Source organism: Coregonus lavaretus (genome assembly GCF_964263955.1).
Source record: "Coregonus lavaretus genome assembly, contig: HAP1_SCAFFOLD_5310, whole genome shotgun sequence".
In the NCBI taxonomy this organism is placed as follows: Eukaryota; Metazoa; Chordata; class Actinopteri; order Salmoniformes; family Salmonidae; genus Coregonus; species Coregonus lavaretus.
This window is the reverse complement of record NW_028164797.1, coordinates 9,758-28,727: the sequence shown is the minus strand read 5'-3', so window position 1 is coordinate 28,727 and position 18,970 is coordinate 9,758. Positions and strand designations below refer to the sequence as shown.

General features: G+C 43.5%; 2 protein-coding genes across 2 annotated transcripts; both read left to right on the top strand.

Moving 5' to 3' along the window:
• Positions 1–1,567: 1,567 nt before the first annotated feature.
• On the top strand, positions 1,568–5,944 carry LOC311116611 (transmembrane protein 115-like). The gene is made up of 2 exons (XM_084191675.1): positions 1,568–3,402; positions 3,676–5,944. The coding sequence occupies exons 1-2, from the start codon at positions 2,546–2,548 to the stop codon at positions 3,905–3,907; spliced, it is 1,089 nt and encodes a 362-aa protein (XP_084047801.1). The 5' UTR covers positions 1,568–2,545; the 3' UTR covers positions 3,908–5,944.
• A 4,520-nt stretch (positions 5,945–10,464) lies between these two features.
• LOC311116609 (rho-related GTP-binding protein RhoA-B-like) lies at positions 10,465–16,502 on the top strand. The gene is made up of 5 exons (XM_084191673.1): positions 10,465–10,755; positions 12,674–12,831; positions 13,969–14,089; positions 14,345–14,475; positions 15,681–16,502. The coding sequence occupies exons 2-5, from the start codon at positions 12,676–12,678 to the stop codon at positions 15,852–15,854; spliced, it is 582 nt and encodes a 193-aa protein (XP_084047799.1). The 5' UTR covers positions 10,465–10,755; positions 12,674–12,675; the 3' UTR covers positions 15,855–16,502.
• The last annotated feature ends 2,468 nt before the right edge of the window (positions 16,503–18,970 follow it).

The window sequence follows — 18,970 nt, the reverse complement described above, 5'->3', positions numbered from 1 at the left end:
CATTGTTTGTAGCTATCTGGCCATCCAGAATCACAAAAATTCACAGACTTCTGCTCCCTTGAAGCGTGTGCAACGTTTTCGTGATATTGTCAGCTAACCCATCTGTAGGCTGCCTTACCACATGGAGCTCAAGGAGGGTGAACAGGTTTCTGGCGAGTGGAACAAGATGGCGGGTACAACCGAATGGTTGTCAGACTTGAAGATGGAGTCAGGGGAACCCATAGAGGTCGGTAAGAAGACGGGCAGGGAAAAAAGGAAGAAAGTGGAACATATTAAGAGTAAATATGGAGTGCTGCAAAAGGACATTTAACATGACGAGAGTGAGGATGATTTTTGCCCAGTGGGAGTGAGATTTTGGGAGAGAATGGATCCTTACCTTCTGGCTGATCCATATGTGGTGTCAGGTTGGGTGGATATGAGGTTGGGGAATGTTGGTCGGTGAAAGTGACTTGAAGTGGAATCGTGTCGATTTTTTGTGTTTCTGCCATCCAGAGAAAGCATGCGCTCCGCACCACGCAACTGCGGCCAATAACTGTGACTTGCTTTCCTCTCCGGAGCAGGGCCCTGTTGAAAGGAGTGATAACTGGAGTGGAGTTAAGTGTTGAGGAGGGTCAACTGAAGTTGAAGATTCCCGGTGTCTGTGACGCCCGCCGTTTGATGCGACGCAGACCCGGTGGAGAGCGTGGTGAAACAGAGAAGACACTGTCTGTAGTATTGAGTTTTGATGCAGAGTCTAAAGTAAAGTTGGGATTTGTCAGTTATCCGATGAGAGCTTTTGTCCCGAACCCATTATGGTGTTTTAGGTGTCAAGCTTATGGTCATGTGGCAGCAGTGTGTAGGAGGGAGATTCCTAGATGTGAGAAATGTGCAGGAGGACTTGAGACAAAGGAAGGTGTAGTATCTGTGGAAGAAGTTGTATGTGTAAACTGTAGGGGTACCCATGGTGCTGGAGATCAGAGGTATCCAGTGAGAGAAAGGCAGGTTGAGGTTGCCAGGATCAGAGTAGTACAGAAGGTGTGCTGAGGCAGTGAAGAGAGTAGTAGAGGAAGATGGGTCCAGGATGAGGGATCCTAAAAGGATCCCTGTGAGTGGGCCGAGGCCAATAGAGAGTGACAGGAATAGCATGTGCTTCAGTAAGTTTTTTTTTTTGGCGTTCATGGCCATGGTGGTCAACTGTACTGCAGGAATGGAATGTAAATCACAGAGGATAGATGTTGTGGTAGCAGCTGTAGAGAAGTACTTGGGTGTACGAGATTTTACTGTGGAAGAATTACAAGGTGTTTGAACAATAGTGTCCAAGGCTGCTTGCCTGGTGTAGGATCAAATGGGGCCAAAGTAGTGGAATAGTGATGAGGTTTTAATGGGTGTGGGTTAGTTGGTAAGGCAATATTTGTGTAATGAATTCATACAGCAGAATAGTAGGCTGATACACAGTCAATACAGTAGGTGGTGGCATACACCTATAAAATTTATTTGCGGACCACCATAATGAAGAAGAAGAATTAGAAGAAGAAAAAAATATATATAATGTTTCCCATAGTGCTCCAGTTCATGACGCTGGCGTGACGCTTCGTGTGTTGGTGTTGGTGACGGTGGCAGTGAGCCCAAGATTCAGTATTTGATCAGTGTGGGAAATGCCTCACAAGATAACAAATATTCGCCAATAATCTGTGACTTTATATCGGAATAACGTTGACGTAACCGAATAGACTTTCCGAAATCGTGAAGACAATGAATTTCGCGTGAATCTCCGATTGTTGATCACCTCGACAACATTGTTTTGAAGGCCTGTAGCTCCTGCTAACTAACGTTACAGGAAATACTCGAGCTACTGTAGCTAGCTAGCGGTGAATTCTGGGCCGAGGAAAACAAGAAAGGCGCTGTTACTAATTGTTATCGTTTTTGTAGTTATACAACTCAAACCCATTAATCAAATGTTGACTGGTCATCTTATGAATTCGAATGGCAGATATAAAACATCGTAACAAACTGTCAGACTTCTTTCCCTAGCCAGTTACTAGTACTTAGCAATAACTAACTAGCTAATTTAGCTTACTAGAAACTTATTCCAGTGCTTGCTAGTTGGTTGAAGTTCTTGGTATTTTTCTAAAGTACAGTAGCTATTTAATATTTGTGATGTATGTAAGCTTCGAGTATGACACCGTTTGGTGTCAATTGAGAGTAATTGACGGGTTACTAAATCTGTTAGCTTAGTAAATTAGCCCAGTTACCTACTCTTAATATCTAATCACACTAGTAAGGTCACTTCAGTTCGGCGACTATAAAAGTTCATAGCAAGGTAGGAAAGTTACCCCATCATGTGTTTTGAACAGCGAGACCATTAAAGGTTAATTTAAACCATTCATTAGCATTGATCAATCAGATTATTTCCCCTATGAAGCCTCACTGTCGAGAGTGGATGTTGTCTGGATCTGCAGATTATGTTTGTTCTTCTTGGCACTGCTGATTAACGACCAACACGTGAGCAGCTGCGGGTCATACAAAAGTACTGATCGGACCTTGCGCTAGACTGACAAACGACACAATGAATCGCTATCTGCCAGTTGCAAGACAGCACTTCTTGGGCGCATTATCCAACACTAGTGTTGTGGTGAAGTCCATATGTGCCTTAGTGCTCCTTCTGTATGTGCTCTCATGGGCAGTTGACACTCCATACGCCCTGGGCGTGACGCCTGGCTACCTCTTCCCCCCTAACTTCTGGATCTGGACCTTGGTGACCCATGCCGTGGTGGAGCAGCATGTGTGGGGGGTGGCGGCCAATGTTGGGACTGTCATGGCCTGTGGCCGGCTGTTGGAACCTCTGTGGGGTGCCATGGAGATGCTAATATTTTTCGCTGTGGTCAACATCTCTGCAGGCCTCCTGACGGGCCTCTCCTACTTACTCACGTACGTCGCCACCTTCGACCTGGACTACTTGTTTGCTGTGCGGGTCCATGGGGCACCAGCTTTCCTCGGGGGCGTGTTGGTGGCCCTCAAGCAGACCATGGGGGACACAACGGTGCTGCGGGTTCCACAGGTGAGGCTCAAAGCGGCCCCGGCGCTGGTCCTCCTCTGCCTGGCCCTGCTCCGCCTCTCAGGCCTCCTGGAGAGTGCTGCCCCTCTGGCGGCCTACAGCTTTGGCGCCCTGGCAGGCTGGGTCTACCTTCGTTTCTACCAGAGGCACAGCCGGGGCCGCGGGGACATGTCAGACCACTTTGCCTTTGCATCCTTCTTCCCTGAAGCGGTGCAGCCGCTGGTGGGGCTGCTGGCTGGCCTGGTGCACACAACCCTGGTGAAGATCAGGGTATGCAGGAAGATGGTGAAGCGCTATGACGTCGGGGCACCTTCTTCCATCACCATCACTTTGCCGGGGGCGGACCCCCAAGACGCAGAGAGGAGGAGGTGAGTGCTGTAGAGGCCCAAATAAACACACACAGGGATCCATTACAGCACACACCCCAATATTTGTTGACCTTCATTATGTGGCTGACACACTTGCAAGCTGTCATGCATACACTATTTGTCGTCAGTTACATAGACTGCAGTTAGGCCTACATATCACCTCGCTCTGCACCTGGAGAGGATCAGTGGCTGTTTGAAAGGGACTCCGAGACACCTGCTATACCATGATGTAATGCAAACATTTATAACTGATTCTTTCTGATTGTCTTACAGGCAGTTGGCGCTGAAGGCCCTGAACGAGCGACTGAAGAAGGTGGAGGACCAGTCGGCCTGGCCGAGCATGGACGACGAAGAGGACGACGATGAGGACGAGGTTCGGACCGACACCCCGCTGCTCTCTGGACAGGAGAGAACCTTGCCAGCAGGGGGGTCTAGTGGTTCCCAGAACACCACGGGACAGGAGTCCAGCATCATCAGCTTTGAAGACGCCCCCTCCAGCTCATAGCAGACACACTGATACACACTCAGCCATACTAAGTTTTGACTACACACATACACTAGCAGTTTTTGACACATTGTCAGGCTTATCAGTTTTATGCTCTGACTCTCCGAAGTTGTACACAGATACCATCAAGGACCCGTTGCTCTCCTGGCCCCACCTGCATATGTCCATTGAAACTTTAATGCAATGTAGAAACACATTGGACTCTCCCTAGTTCGTCACGTCTCTCCTGAATAAACGATTGAATGGGTGTACAAAGTGTTTTGTAATCAAACTTATTTTGACCCGAGACACCTGCTCCACACCTGCTGCTCGTCTGACTCCCACACCTTGTGTCTGAGACACTACGACTGGAGCAGAGACTCTTTGCAAACTCCCCATCTGTTTCTGTGTGTTCTTATTGTCCCAGAGCAAGCTTTCAGCAGACGGATGCAGATTCTCAGTGGGTTTCTAGGTCATCCTTTTGTGCTGATTGGTGTTTAGTCTTCAAGGACTTTGACATCTTTCTTTTCTCTCTTCTCTCCATCACTGAAAGACTGAAATACAGTTATGGCCAAATATATTGGCACCCTTGCACTTTTCTTAAATAATTCCCTATTTCTTCTTAAATAAGTTTAAATTAAAAACAAACAAAAATAGTAACCACACCTTGTTATTGGTTTTTCAACATTGCAGAACCAATTTGACTTGTTTAGTTTTAATTTAGAAAATAAAGACACGGCATGGACAAAGATATTGGGAACCTTTGGCCAAGATAACTGCAGACAAACACTTCTTATAGCCATCAATGAGCCTTTCTGATGACAATTTGGCCTGCTTTTCAGCAGCAAACTGCTCTAGTTCTTCAATATTTGAGAGGTGCCCTCCACCAACTGCTGTTTTCAGATCTCGCCAATAGGTTTTTGATGTGACTCTTCACTGGCCACTTCAGAACAGTCCAGCATTCCTGGGTGCTTTTTGATGTGTGTGTGGGGGGTTGTTATGCTGGAAGACCCACAACTTTCAGTGGAGACCCATTTTTTGGACGCTGGGTTGAACATTGGACTACAAAACACCTGATAATCTGCTGATTTCAAGCAACCCCACAACATTACCAAACCTCCCCCATCTTTGATTGTAGGGAGGGTGTTATTTTCATTGAATGCTTCATTTGGTCATCAGTAAACACAGCACTGATCTGTATTGCTAAAGAGCTCCGATTTTGTTGCATTGGTCCACAGAACCTTTCCCCAGGATTTAGGCTTGTTTAGGTTGGTTTTTGAAAAGTTCAAACAGGCTTTTTTGTCTCCTTCAGCAGTGGGGTCTTCGTATGTTTACCAACGACCAAATTAAGCATTCAAAGAAAATAGGTCCGATAATGCTGTGGGGTTGCTTTGCTGCAGGACATCAGGAAATCAGCATATTATCAAGGTGTTTTGGAGTGCAATGTTCAACCCAGTGTCTTTGTTGAAGGTTGTGTATCTTCCAGCAGGACAACAACCACAAACACATAAAAAGGACCCTGGAATGGTTCAAGAAGAAACGCTGGACTGTTCTAGAGTGGCCAGTGAATAGTCCAGATCTGAATCACATCAATGATGATCCATTTGTTGAAATGTATCTTGACCGAGTTCTAGCTCCAATAAATTTGTCCATGCCATTTGTCTTTATTTTCTAAGTTAAAATGGTAAACTTAAGTTTACAAAAATACAATTGGTTCTGCAATGTTGAAAATCCAATAACAATGTGTGGAGACCTAACTTTTTTTTCAATTTCAACTTATTTTAGAACAAATAGGGAATTGAAGTGCAAGGGTGACAATATATTTGGCTGCAACTGTAGGTCTAGGTTTACCCCCCAGCTGTTTTACCACTGCTACATCTTCTGTTTTCAAATGTTTCCAACATTTATGGGACACCTGATAATTGGACAAGTTGCTCTGTGGATGATGATGATGTGTTTCCTGTTCCTGTTTTGAGTGGTTTACTTTTGCTCTGAAGTCGGAGTTGGATTACTAGAGGGGGAACCATGGCCATAATATAATAAAGGTGTGTGAGTCTAGCTTCCTTTTTGTTCATACTGTTGATTTGAGTTCTGTCAGAATCATTAGTTTTTCTGGCCAGCCAGTTTTATTTTCTTTGTTTGTTTTTATCTGAATGTGTGTAACAGGGAGAGGTAGAGGACTAGATGTTGTACACAGTGGTTTCCTGTCATTGGTGGTTTGGCCTGACAAAGTTCAGCAGCTTTTGACAATGACAGAGCAATACAGCCACTGATGCAGTCTTGACAGACTCTCTTCTCCCCAGGGAACATTTTGTCGAAATCTCTTGTTGTTTCTTTCTGGTTTCTCCTTTTTTCCACTATTTATCTGTGTCACGTCTCTGAATGTTGGTTAAGATAAGATCTGCACTCTGAATCTTTAACTCTTTATTTATGAGGTTTGAAATGTTAAGATGTGGTGAATGATGCCAATACTGATGCAGTTCTGTTTAATTTGTTGGTGAAGGTGGCTCAAGGGTTGGTTGATGCAGTTCTGTTTAATTTGTTGGTGAAGGTGACTCAAAGTTTGGTTTTCACCAGACAGGTTCCTTGAATTTCCACTAATGATGTGTTTCTCTTTGTACTGTGGCCATTGCGCAGACTCCTCTATTTAGTTTCAGATATTTATTTATCTCTACATGAAATAAAATCTGATTGTATGAAATGTAACAATAAATTGACGTTTTGCAACACTGGGTAGGTAGGTAGGTAGGTAGGTAGGTAGTAGAGTTCAATTCAGCTGATATATATTTAGGGTGCTGCTTGCTTGCCTGTCAAAGGTGCCACTAGATGGAGCAGTTAACACCGTCTCTGATACTCTACAGCTGTTTTGTTGGACTGACTACAGTGCATTCAGAAAGTATTCAGACCCCTTGACCTTTTTCCACATTTTGTTACGTAACAGCCTTATTCGAAAATTGATTAAATAAATGTTTGTCCTCAATCTACACACAATACCCCATAATGACAAAGCAAAAACAGGTTTTTAGAAATACCTTATTTACATAAGTATCCAGACACTTTGCTATGAGACTCGAAATTGAGCTCAGGTGCATCCTGTTTCCATTGATCATCTTTGAGATGTTTCTACAACTTGATTGAAGTACACCTGTGGTGTATCAATTGATTGGACCTGTCTATATAAAGTCCCACAGTTGACAGTGCATGTCAGAGCAAAAACCAACACATGAGGAATTGTCCGTAGAGCTCCGAGACAGGATTGTGTCGAGGCACAGATCTGGGGAAGGGTACCAAAAAATTTCTGCAGCATTGAAGGTCCCGAAGAACACAGTGGCCTACATCATTCTTAAATGGAAGAAGTTTGGAACCACCAAGACTCTTCCTAGAGCTGGCCGCCCGGCCAAACTGAGCAATCGGGGGAGAAGGGCCTTGGTCAGGGATGTGACCAAGAACCCGATGGTCACTGACAGAGCTCCATAGTTCCTCTGTGGAGATGGGAGAACCTTCCAGAAGGACAACCATCTCTGCAGCGCTCCACCAATCGGGCCTTTATGGAAGAGTGGCCAGACGGAAGCCACTCCTCAGTAAAAGGCACGACAGCGAGCTTGGAGTTTGCCAAAAGGCACCTAAAGGACTCTCAGACCATGAGAAACAAGATTCTCTGGTCTGATGAAACCAAGATTGAACTCTTTGGCCTGAATGCCAAGCATCACGTCTGGAGGAAACCTGGCACCATCCCTACGGTGAAGCATGGTGGTGGCAGCATCATGCTGTGGGGAAGTTTTTCAGCGGCAGGGACTGGGAGACTATTCAGGATCGAGGGAAAGATTAACTGAGCAAAGTACAGAGAGATCCTTGATGAAAACCTGCTCCAGAGCGATCAGGACCTCAGACTGGGGCGAAGGTTAATCTTCCAACAGGACAACGACCCTAAGCACACAGCCAAGACAACGCAGGAATGGCTTCAGGAGAAGTCTCTGAATGTCCTTGAGTGGCCCAGCCAGAGCCTGGACTTGAACCCAATCGAACATCTCTGGAGAAACCTGAAATAGCTGTGCCGTGACGCTCCACATCCAACCTGACAGAGCTTGAGAGAATCTGCAGAGAAGAATGGGAGAAACTCCCCAAATATACAGTTGAAGTCGGAAGTTTACATACACTTAGGTTGGAGTCATTAAAACTCGTTTTCAACCACTCCACAAATGTCTTGTTAACAAACTATAGTTTTGGCAAGTCGGTTTGGACATCTACTTTGTGCATGACACAAATAATTTTCCCAACAATTGTTTACAGATTATTTCACTCATAATTCACTGTATCACAATTCCAGTGGGACAGAAGTTTACATACACTAAGTTGACTGTGCCTTTAAACAGCTTGGAAAATTCCAGAAAATGATGTCATGGCTTTAGAAGCTTCTGATAGGCTAATTGACATAATTTTAGTCAATTGGAGGTGTACCTGTGGATGTATTTCAAGGCCTACCTTCAAACTCAGTGCCTCTTTGCTTGACATCATGGGAAAATCCAAAGAAATCAGCCAAGACCTCAGAAAAAAATGTGTAGACCTCCACAAGTCTGGTTCATCTTTGGGAGCAATTTCCAAACGCCTGAAGGTACCACGTTCATCTGTACAAACAATAGTACGCAAGTATAAACACCATGGGACCACGCAGCCGTCATACCGCTCAGGAAGGAGACGCGTTCAGTCTCCTCGAGATGAACGTACTTTTGTGCGAAAAGTGCAAATCAATCACAGAACAACAGCAAAGGACCTTTTGAAGATGCTGGAGGAAACAGGTACAAAAGTATCTATATCCACAGTAAAACTAGTCCTATATCGACATAACCTGAAAGGCCGCTCAGCAAGGAAGAAGCCACTGCTCCAAAACCGCCATAAAAAAGCCAGACTACGGTTTGCAACTGCACATGGGGACAAAGATCGTACTTTTTGGAGAAATGTCCTCTGGTCTGATGAAACGAAAATCAAACTGTTTGGCCATAATGACCATTGTTATGTTTGGGGGAAAAGGGGGGTACTTGCAAGCCGAAGAACACCATCCCAACCGTGAAGCACGTGGGTGGCAGCATCATGCTGTGGGGGTGCTTTGCTGCAGGGGGGACTGGTGCACTTCACAAAATAGATGGCATCATGAGGAAGGAAAATTATGTGGATATATTGAAGCAACATCTCAAGACATCAGTCAGGAAGTTAAAGCTTGGTTGCAAATGGGTCTTCCAAATGGACAATGACCCCAAGCATACTTCCAAAGTTGTGGCAAAATGGCTTAAGGACAACAAAGTCAAGGTATTGGAGTGGCCATCACAAAGCCCTGACCTCAATCCTATAGAAAATGTGTGGGCAAAACTGAAAAGGCGTGTGCGAGCAAGGAGGCCTACAAACCTGACTCAGTTACACCATCTCTGTCAGGAGGAATGGGCCAAAATTCACCCAACTTATTGTGGGAAGCTTGTGGAAGGCTACCCGAAATGTTTCACCCAAGTTAAACAATTTAAAGGCAATGCTACCAAATACTAATTGAGTGTATGTAAACTTCTGACCCACTGGGAATGTGATGAAAGAAATAAAAGCTGAAATAAATAATTATCTCTACTATTATTCTGACATTTCACATTCTTAAAATAAAGTGGTGATCCTAACTGACCTAAAACAGGGAATTTTTACTAGGATTAAATGTCAGGAATTGTGAAAAACTGAGTTTAAATGTATTTGTCTAAGGTGTACGTAAACTTCCGCTAGCGTCGTACAAGGATATTTTGTCAGGCCAAGCAATTGGGCACATGTCAAGGCTGGCCTTAGGCTGATTTAAATGTGAAAAGGTGCAGCTATTACCATCACCGTTAGGTTAATCTAGGTCGTTAACAGGTATGCCAGTACATCACTGTTTACATTGTGTCTTTGTCTTTGTTTAGACTTTATTTCACACAGAGCAAGCAAAAAAAAAACTGATATTCAACACAACAACAGTACATTCATTTATTGTTTTGGAATTAGTATAACATGCAGGACTAAAATAATATGTCTACAACACAGCGCCCCTCCAAAACTAACCATATTTGGTTATACCCTACTTTTACATTTTAGTCATTTAGCAGACGCTCTTATCCAGAGCGACTTACAGTTAGTGAGTGCATACATTTTCATACTGGCCCCCCGTGGGAAAGGAACCCACAACCCTGGCGTTGCAAGCGCCATGCTCTACCAACTGAGCTACAGGGGAGTGCTGAGTATTTCCCACCCCACCTTAGCTGAGACAGGTAAAAAAAAGTTATCTACAGCCCAATGTTGTCAACATATCTCTACCAGTGTCAACATTATATATTTTTCATTATTGGTTAAAAAATTAAATATCTTAAATTACTTATTGCATTTTCTTGCTGGCACAATAAAGGTGGCCATTGATTAAAAAAAATTTATATCGTTTGAATTAGTTATCCATATTGCAATGTTTAGAAATATGGGCTTTTACTTTGAAGGTTTAGATATTACCATACAATCCTGACGTCATTGTTTGTGCTGCTGGCAGAATACTATTCACTCCTTGGGTCCTTTCTTGCATCCTATTTGGTGTGGAAATGTTTCTGAATACACTTAGCTAGCTTTTATATCAACAACCCCAAAAAACTGTTGGATGCTCATCGAAACCGACACTCAAACGGAGAGACGTATAGGCAGAAATACTTTACTCATGCAACGTGCACGCGCAGGCGTGGCTCACGCTCGTTTCCGCCACCCCTCCCCCTAGCCCTTTCGCGTACACGCGAAGTAATTCATTGTATCGGATTGAAACGAGGGTTATCGACGAAGTACCACTGCCCTGTGAAAACGACTTCTAGCCATCTAAACAACAGGTAAAACTAATTTCGAAACACTTATCGCAATAAAAGTTTAATATGACAACATTGGTGGAGTGTAATTGTAGGATACATTGTTAGAAAGTTGTCCCTTACCGTCGTCTGTCTAGCTTTTCTAATCGAGCCGAGGACGTCCTCGATAGCTTCCGCACTGACAGCCAACTGGTTAGTTATCCAACACTGTTGACAAATAAGCTCCATTGTTTTGTCACAAAGTTTTTATCCTAAAATTAATTGAATCGCCGAATCTCGCCCATGTAACTAACGTATCCCCACAAGGTAACTTGGTACAGTAGCAAGTCAGTATTTGAAACAAACCGGCGTGTCAGTTTGTTGCGAGGTAACGTAACAATTACGTTAGCTAATTCACTTGACCAAGCTAGCCAACATCTAACGTTATCGATCATCAACACGACCATATTCTGACCAATTAACGGTTTTCTTCCAAGTAGTTACTACTGTAGTTACTGTTTTTTTTTTTACTTTTACGTGCAATCCTGGAAGCAGGTTCTAACTAGCTAGCTACGGTAGCTACTCTTTTTAGCTAGCTAACTGTTACCTATCAAACACCATTTGTTTAGATCTGATTGGGTGGCTCAGCTCGGCCCATGAATTGCCAGTATTAACGTTAGTCTCTTTGTTCTAAATAACTAGCTAGTTTTGACAATTTTTTACTTCTGTGACCAGACGCTGTTTAGCTGGTGGTGAGCTGAAGTTAGTTTTTTTTTAATGGGGCCGACCTTATTACTGCGGACAGCAGCGATCTGTTGATGTCTTGACGCCATCTTACTGAACATTTTAATGACCCAACCTATAGGCAAATGTACTTAGCTATAGTATCTAGCTACTTAAATGCTTGTCCATCCTAAATAGTCGGAATTGATGTCTGGTCAGCCAATAAACTAAAATCTGCATGACGGTGTCGTATTCTGTCCTGTATGTGAGGAACTTCATTGCACTGCTCTTGTGGTTAATAGGGACATCACACCAATTATCACTAGGATACTGCGTGACATAAATACCCCTCGATCACACCAATAGTGTTAATGCGCAAAATGGTAGCTAGGCAGCATCATCTGGATATGGGTGCAACAAAAGTTCAACATTCACCGTCTGCTACCATTTCTGTCAAGCCATCTTTTGACTACCAACCCTGTGGACACCATGCCGTGGTAGAAGCTAACGCCTCGGTCATTGAGTTTTGGTACACCAGAAGTAAATTAATTTCCAATGGAACACTGCATGGCTAATTGCATTGCAGAGGCATTTGCAGTGCGTTCTGTGTGGTACATACGTTGGACATGTGTGGTCCGGTCGGACACACGTCCCTCACGACCCACACATGTCCCTCAGTCTAAAATACATTGGACATGTTTTCCATTCATTGTGGGTCCTGACTTGTTATCATAACATTCAACAACTAGTTTAACCTGAGCAGCAATCCAATAACTAAATGGATGGCATCATTCTCTCTCCCTCCTCTTTGTTGTCAAATTCCTTGCCCACATATTTACATGAGGAAACTCACTTAACGGTTTTTGGTGAGGATTACCAGCGTCAGATGTAGGATATACACCACATCTGCAGTTTGTTCTGGATCAACAGCCTGGTTGGTTAACATTGGTTGTTGATCTCTGCACAGGCAGGGAATGGTAGGACACTGATAGACTTACCCAGTCTGTTTTAATATAAAAGTAAACTATCCCTTAACCTCTGCTGGTGCTGAAGGCCAGTGTTTTTCCCCAATATGCCCCACTGGGGGGAAATCATTCAAGGATACAAGTTTGGCTGTGTTGAAGTGTCGAGTCAATCATCACACTGATCCTATGGGGCCACAAACGTTATGAAAACCTGTTCAATATGAGGCTGTTGTCTTGCTTGTGTTTCTTCATGCATCTTACTTCCCTTTTCTCAGGCATGGCGGCTATTCGTAAGAAGCTGGTGATCGTGGGAGATGGTGCTTGTGGGAAGACCTGTCTGTTGATAGTCTTCAGTAAAGACCAGTTCCCCGAGGTCTACGTACCCACTGTCTTTGAGAACTATGTGGCTGACATCGAGGTGGACAGCAAGCAGGTAATGCATACAGACGCAACATACACACTGTCTATTTCTCAGTTGAAGGTGTAAACCAGGTTAGGTGAAATACATAGGCCTAATTGCTAGTAGGTTTTGAAGGTGGCTTCAGTGTTGGTGTGTTCAAGGGTGGCATTGCTGGTATCGGCTGGTTGAGATTGAGCTGGATTTATCTGTAGCTATAGAGGCAGACGGGTATAATGGCACGGCACATGTTTATTCAGTTGACCAAGTAATATAAACATATTAGGCGCAGCATATGCTACTGAATAATGTAATGAATATGTAATCTAAAGTTGTAATGTACGACCGTATGGCGCTTTATTAGATAGAGGTCCGAGGGGGTTATAAACCCACGTGTCCTGTCCTCAATATGGTTCGACTAGAAATCTGGGACATCTAGCCTAGTTTTTATTGGCTAAATGAATTCTACTTCATGTGCCATACTTGTCGAAGTGTCTTGCTCTAATTTGCTTTCCCCACTTGCCCTTCTTGGTTGTGAGTTTTATTTTTTCCCTTTAGTGTCAGAGTTATGAATGCCTTCATGAAATGTTCAGTTATCCATGTTCAAAGAGTTTTGTGTTTTTCTGACATCCTCCTCTATTCATTAGTCATTGAAGTTGACCTACCCCCAAAACCAATATCCATTTATCCTGATTTTCCAAACAATGTGCTGTGGGTTCATGAAAGTCTGCAGTATGCAGACATCATTAACTGTTGAATTTACATTTACGTTATGTTTATATAGATGGTATATGTATGATTTATTTCTGTTGCCGTGGGTTTACTGATAAACCCAGTCACTAGAACACTAACAGCTGCCATACACTTGCCACTTTGAGCAAATGTTTTTTGGGAGGTAATAGGGCAGCACCATGTTCTTGCTCAGCAGGCACTAAACAGGAAATATTTTTTTAATGGAAAACTGAAATGGGCAGTCTTTGAAGATGAATGATAGATATATTGGATTCGGGTAGTACGCCCCCGGTTTCAAAACAAGGTCACGATTTGATACATATTGCAGTTCTATATGTATAGCAAGTCCATAAAGTATCACAATCCTCAACTGTATAGAGATTTTTTTTGCACGTCTGGCCCTATGTGGATTAACAGTGGTGGTTGTCTACTCTGTACTAGGTGGAGCTGGCTCTGTGGGATACAGCTGGCCAAGAGGACTACGACAGGCTTCGCCCCCTCTCCTACCCCGATACTGACGTCATCCTCATGTGCTTCTCCATTGATAGCCCAGACAGTTTGGGTGAGCTCACACGCACTCAGACTTGCTCTCTGTCTTACCATCATCAGCACACAGTTTCTTTTTATGTCCGTTGCCATTACGGGAATGTAGGTGGTTTGTTCAGCCCATACTGGCTAGTGAAGTACTCACTCACACAAGCATAAGACAGCAATAGCTCTTCTCTCCAACCCTCTGTACACTACCTACAGCTGGCCTAACGTACTGGGGCATTGGTGTGTGTGCCTGTATGACCCCCAACCTTTTGCTCTTTTACAGAGAACATTCCAGAGAAATGGACTCCCGAGGTCAAACACTTCTGTCCCAATGTTCCCATCATCCTCGTAGGCAACAAGAAGGACCTGCGCAATGATGAACACACACGCCGCGAGCTGGCCAAGATGAAACAGGTACGTAGAAATAACACCAATATTTCCCCTCTCCACCAACTTCTCAGATGGAAAAACAAACCGGGTTGAGAAATAAAGTGCCGCGTTGGCTACAAAGGTTTTGGGAAACTCACTCTAGGCCTAGACCAGGGATAGGCAATTTTGATGGGGGTGGGGGGACACAAAAAATCTGAACTCCTCACGGGGGACCACAGTTGCTCGGGGTTCTGCATACCCACATCCATTCCCCCAACATTGTGAGCAAAACATTTTAGTGGCCCCCCTCTTGACAGCGGAGAGAAATGGTTGATGTTTTGGAGTTAATTTCATGCAATTCTACACATTTTGTCATGGAGTATAGAGAAAAATGTTAGTTTTAAAGCAAGTTTGCTGCAATTGTACACTTTGCCATAGGGCGAAGAGACGATTTAGCGATTTTATAACACATTTAATTTATTCTACTCATTTTGCCATGAGGTGAAGAGGAACATGATCGGTTAGAGCCAATTTCCTGCAATTCTACACATTTTGCTACAGGGTGGAGAGAAATGTTTGCAGTTTTTTATATTATATCTGAGTGAGACTTACTAAAAAAAATCTATGGGCCCCCCGGCAATGTTCCCTCAACATTTTTCCCATACGGACCAAATTTCATGTCTGCTGAGTGCAAACTTGAACGTTGTGAAAATTCTGTGCAACTTCCAGTGCATGTTTACTGTGAACATTGAGGCTGTACCCGCTTTAAGTTTTAAGTTGCCAAGTAGGCTACTGTGGCTATTTGATCATAATCTAGGCCTACCAGAGTTGCCTACCATCAAAAACAATAGAAAAAATGCATCCCATAACATTTTAACATGGAAATAGCTGTTCTATCATTCAGCCTACAGTAGCAGCCAATTTGTGGTGTTCAATGTAGGCCTACATTCCATGAAACATTTGGAAAAAATTTGCAGGGCTTGACATTAACCTGTTTATCCACTTGTCCTTCAGACAAGGAGGTGACTCAAAATGTTGTTTGATGCAAGAAACCACTTTACAAAATAAAATGCATTATTATTCCCATACCATTATTACAGAGAATCAGACAATTGATACGAGGGCCTTAAAAAGGGCCCGCCAGTTGCCCATCCCTGGCATTTACCATTCAACTGTATCTATCACTCTTTCCCCATTTATATGGTCAGTGTATTCGTTGTCCTGACAGTCTCTCTTAACTCTCTCTGTAGGAGCCAGTGAAGCCAGAGGAGGGCCGTGACATGGCCAACAGGATTGGAGCGTACGGCTACATGGAGTGCTCAGCCAAGTCGAAGGATGGCGTACGAGATGTGTTTGAGATGGCCACCAGGGCGGCACTACAGGCCCGGAGGGGCAAGAAGAGCAATAAATGTCTCCTGCTGTAGACTGCATGACAGGACCCTACCCCTGTACCAGGGGCTCTGGCAAGTGTGTGGTCGGAGAAGCACCCGTTTACATCCCACCTGACCCCTCCTCCGCCCCCTCACACTCGCCGGCCGCTGGAGCTTGTCTCCTTGCTTTGGGAGATGATCCCTGAACGTAGATTTTTGTAATTTTTTTTTTTTTTTTTTAACTCATCTTATTTTTTAAAAGTAATGGAAAACATTTATCAGTATTTACGGTGAGGGGAGAACCCGGGACTGCTTTTTGTTTAAAACGCTTTACCTTGAAATCTTTCACCTTCCAAATGCTGTCGTTGGGCCGGTCGGAGAAGGGCTGGCCTCTGGACTGCCAGTCAAGTGCTCTGCCTGTCTGGACTCCGTGTTGGCTGCTTTCAGTTTGTTTGTTTGGAACACAAACAGGGCTAATAACTGCTTTAAATTGTAGTCTCTGTTATGTACAAATCATTTTTAGTTTTTGGATGTGAAACCCTAAAGTAAGTGTTGAAACAAATAAACAGGAAAACATGGTGTATGCAAATCTGTAAATATAAGGCGTGGGTATATTCATATGTACACTTACATGACTGGAAACTGTATTTTTAAACTAGCCTTCGTTACATTGTGTAATAAATTACATTCTTTAACACATTTCCTTTTTTGTGGTGTGGGAATTGAATGACTGCACTGGAGTGAGGATGTTTTTCTGAGATCTTAAAGGTTGAGAACTACCTGACAACAATCTAATTTATTTTACAAAGCCCTTTTTAGATCAGAAGTTGTTACAAAATGCTTAACAGATACCCAGCCTAAACCCCAAAGAGCAAGCAATGCAGAAGCACAGTGGCCAGGAAAAAAAAACCTAGAAGGAAGAAACATAGTGTACCCGGGCTCAGTGGTGACCAGTCCCCTCTGGCTGTACCAGGTAGGATTTTTGGAGGGCCACTTTTTGAGAGTGCTGGAGGTCAATAAGGATTCAGATTGTTTTTTATATAAAATTACATTATTGTAGAACATTAATCAATTAGGCTATGTTAGTAAGAAGGTCAAGTTTCTAGCCCCTTACATTGTGACCATTGGCCTATAAATTACAATTTAATAGAAGCTGGCACAAGTCATTCTGCTTTTCGAATGTCTGCTTTCAAGGCTGCAACTGAAAAAAACGGACAACCATTGAGGCAGCAAAATCTGACACAGCTGCTAAAAAGGAAGGAAACCCGTCACCGAGCACTCAGCCGGTTACACCCAAACACTCATCTCGTGAAAGGCTGATGTATTGCACAGCTTCGCTCTTTCTTGTGCAAGGCTTGAGAGGAGCCGTGACATGAGACTAGAACTGAAAAACCTTCCGCCACCGCATTTTCATTCTCATCCAGTTCTCACCTCAGCCTCCACTGACTGAGGCCAGCTTGGTAGTAGCACGCCGTGGAGTCAAACTTCTGTTTTATATAGCGGGTTATTTTTAGCCTCAACGAGTGAAACTATTTTTAACCAATATGAGCTCATCTTTCTCTGAGCCGCCCAATGAGGGTGACCAGGAGTTTGGAGGCGGATTAAACAACGAGTAGGCCTATCTGCTGAGAGTGACTGCACTGACTGGCTGCACTACCTGCCCTGTGTTTAATTTCTTCCGAAACGACACGGATTGCTTTGCCGTGATTCATCGGCGCCTACATTTTTTGGACTCCCCCGGATGAAAAACACCACGCCCATGGTCAGGTTTTTTTGGTTTGAACTATGTTTCTGACACTGTTGCTTCTGGAAAGTCAAGACGATGGTCCGTTCCCACTGTGTACCGAAGTCCCCTCCAGTCTGTCAATCCACAAATGACTCAGTCACAGGCTACGAAAAGCAAAAAGCATCCGGATGTCTAGGCCTGTTTTTGCCTAGTAGGTTGCTCTTTCTGGCCTTGACATAGGCTACACCCTATAATAACAGTAAAAATAGATTAGAAATTGCAACACTTGATCAGATAACCCATCACATTATTGTGCATCTTAGGCAATCTATCTCTCTCACACACACACAGTTGACTCGAGCGTTGTTCTATTGACCTATAGCTATGATCCCTCCTCTGCATATTCCATTTCACAGTCCTAGACTGTAGTAGGCCTAGCCCTATAACATATTCTGCCTACAAGGCTGATAACAAGTTTCACCCATACCCCATTCCAAAGGGCTGTAAAATAAATAAAAAACTAACATATAAAGACTTGCCTTGATGTGCGACCTTCTTGTCTGAACCTGAATTGTCCTTTGTCCACGGGCGCTGGTAACAAGATACTTACATCACTACTGTAAATCGCTCTGGATACGAGCGTCTGCTAAACGACTAAAATGTAAAATGCTTAAATTAAGTTCAACACAAGACATCATTACAATTGCGATCAGTAGGTACATTGTAATGGTTTATTATCGATTAGCATGTTATATCTTATTATTATTATTATTGTAAATTATTTTCAACTCCACAGGTGAGTGACATAGGTAAAAGAGGGTGATACCTTATTGTCACCTAACTATTGTACTGCAATCTCGTGCAACCATGAAGCCAATATATTGCAAATCCTGTGCCCACTGTCCAGTCCCAAGACAATTAGTTTACACTCACCCAGTTCTTTATCTACGAGTGCTGGATAGGAGTTGGTTTTGGGACATGACGGTCTGCAACGTGTTTCTTATTTTCCACTTGCGTTCTTGCAGCGACACCCTTCGGTAAATTAATGTAGATGCACTTTTGCGCAAATGGTGTTGGCCACTGAGTAGTGTAAGCCACATGGTGGCGCCAAGGCCCTATGATTATGAAAAAGGACATAAGTAGTAGACAACCAAAAGCATGGCGTTGAAAATGCATAATTCCTTCTGCCCTACCATGAGGTCAATTTGGCAATTGATTGTATGCTACTCTACAGTAAGATGTGACATGTAGAGACAATGCTAATAGGTCTGGTTAATTGGCTTCTCAAAAGAGACAAAGAAACAATACAATTAGCTATATTGACTTTCATTAGCCACAAATTAGCAATCATTCTTAGAAACAATAGTTAGAAGTACTGCTACTAAGTAGTAAGAAGAAGATAGTAGAGGAGGAAAAAAAAGGAAGTGTGTGTGGGGGGGGGGGG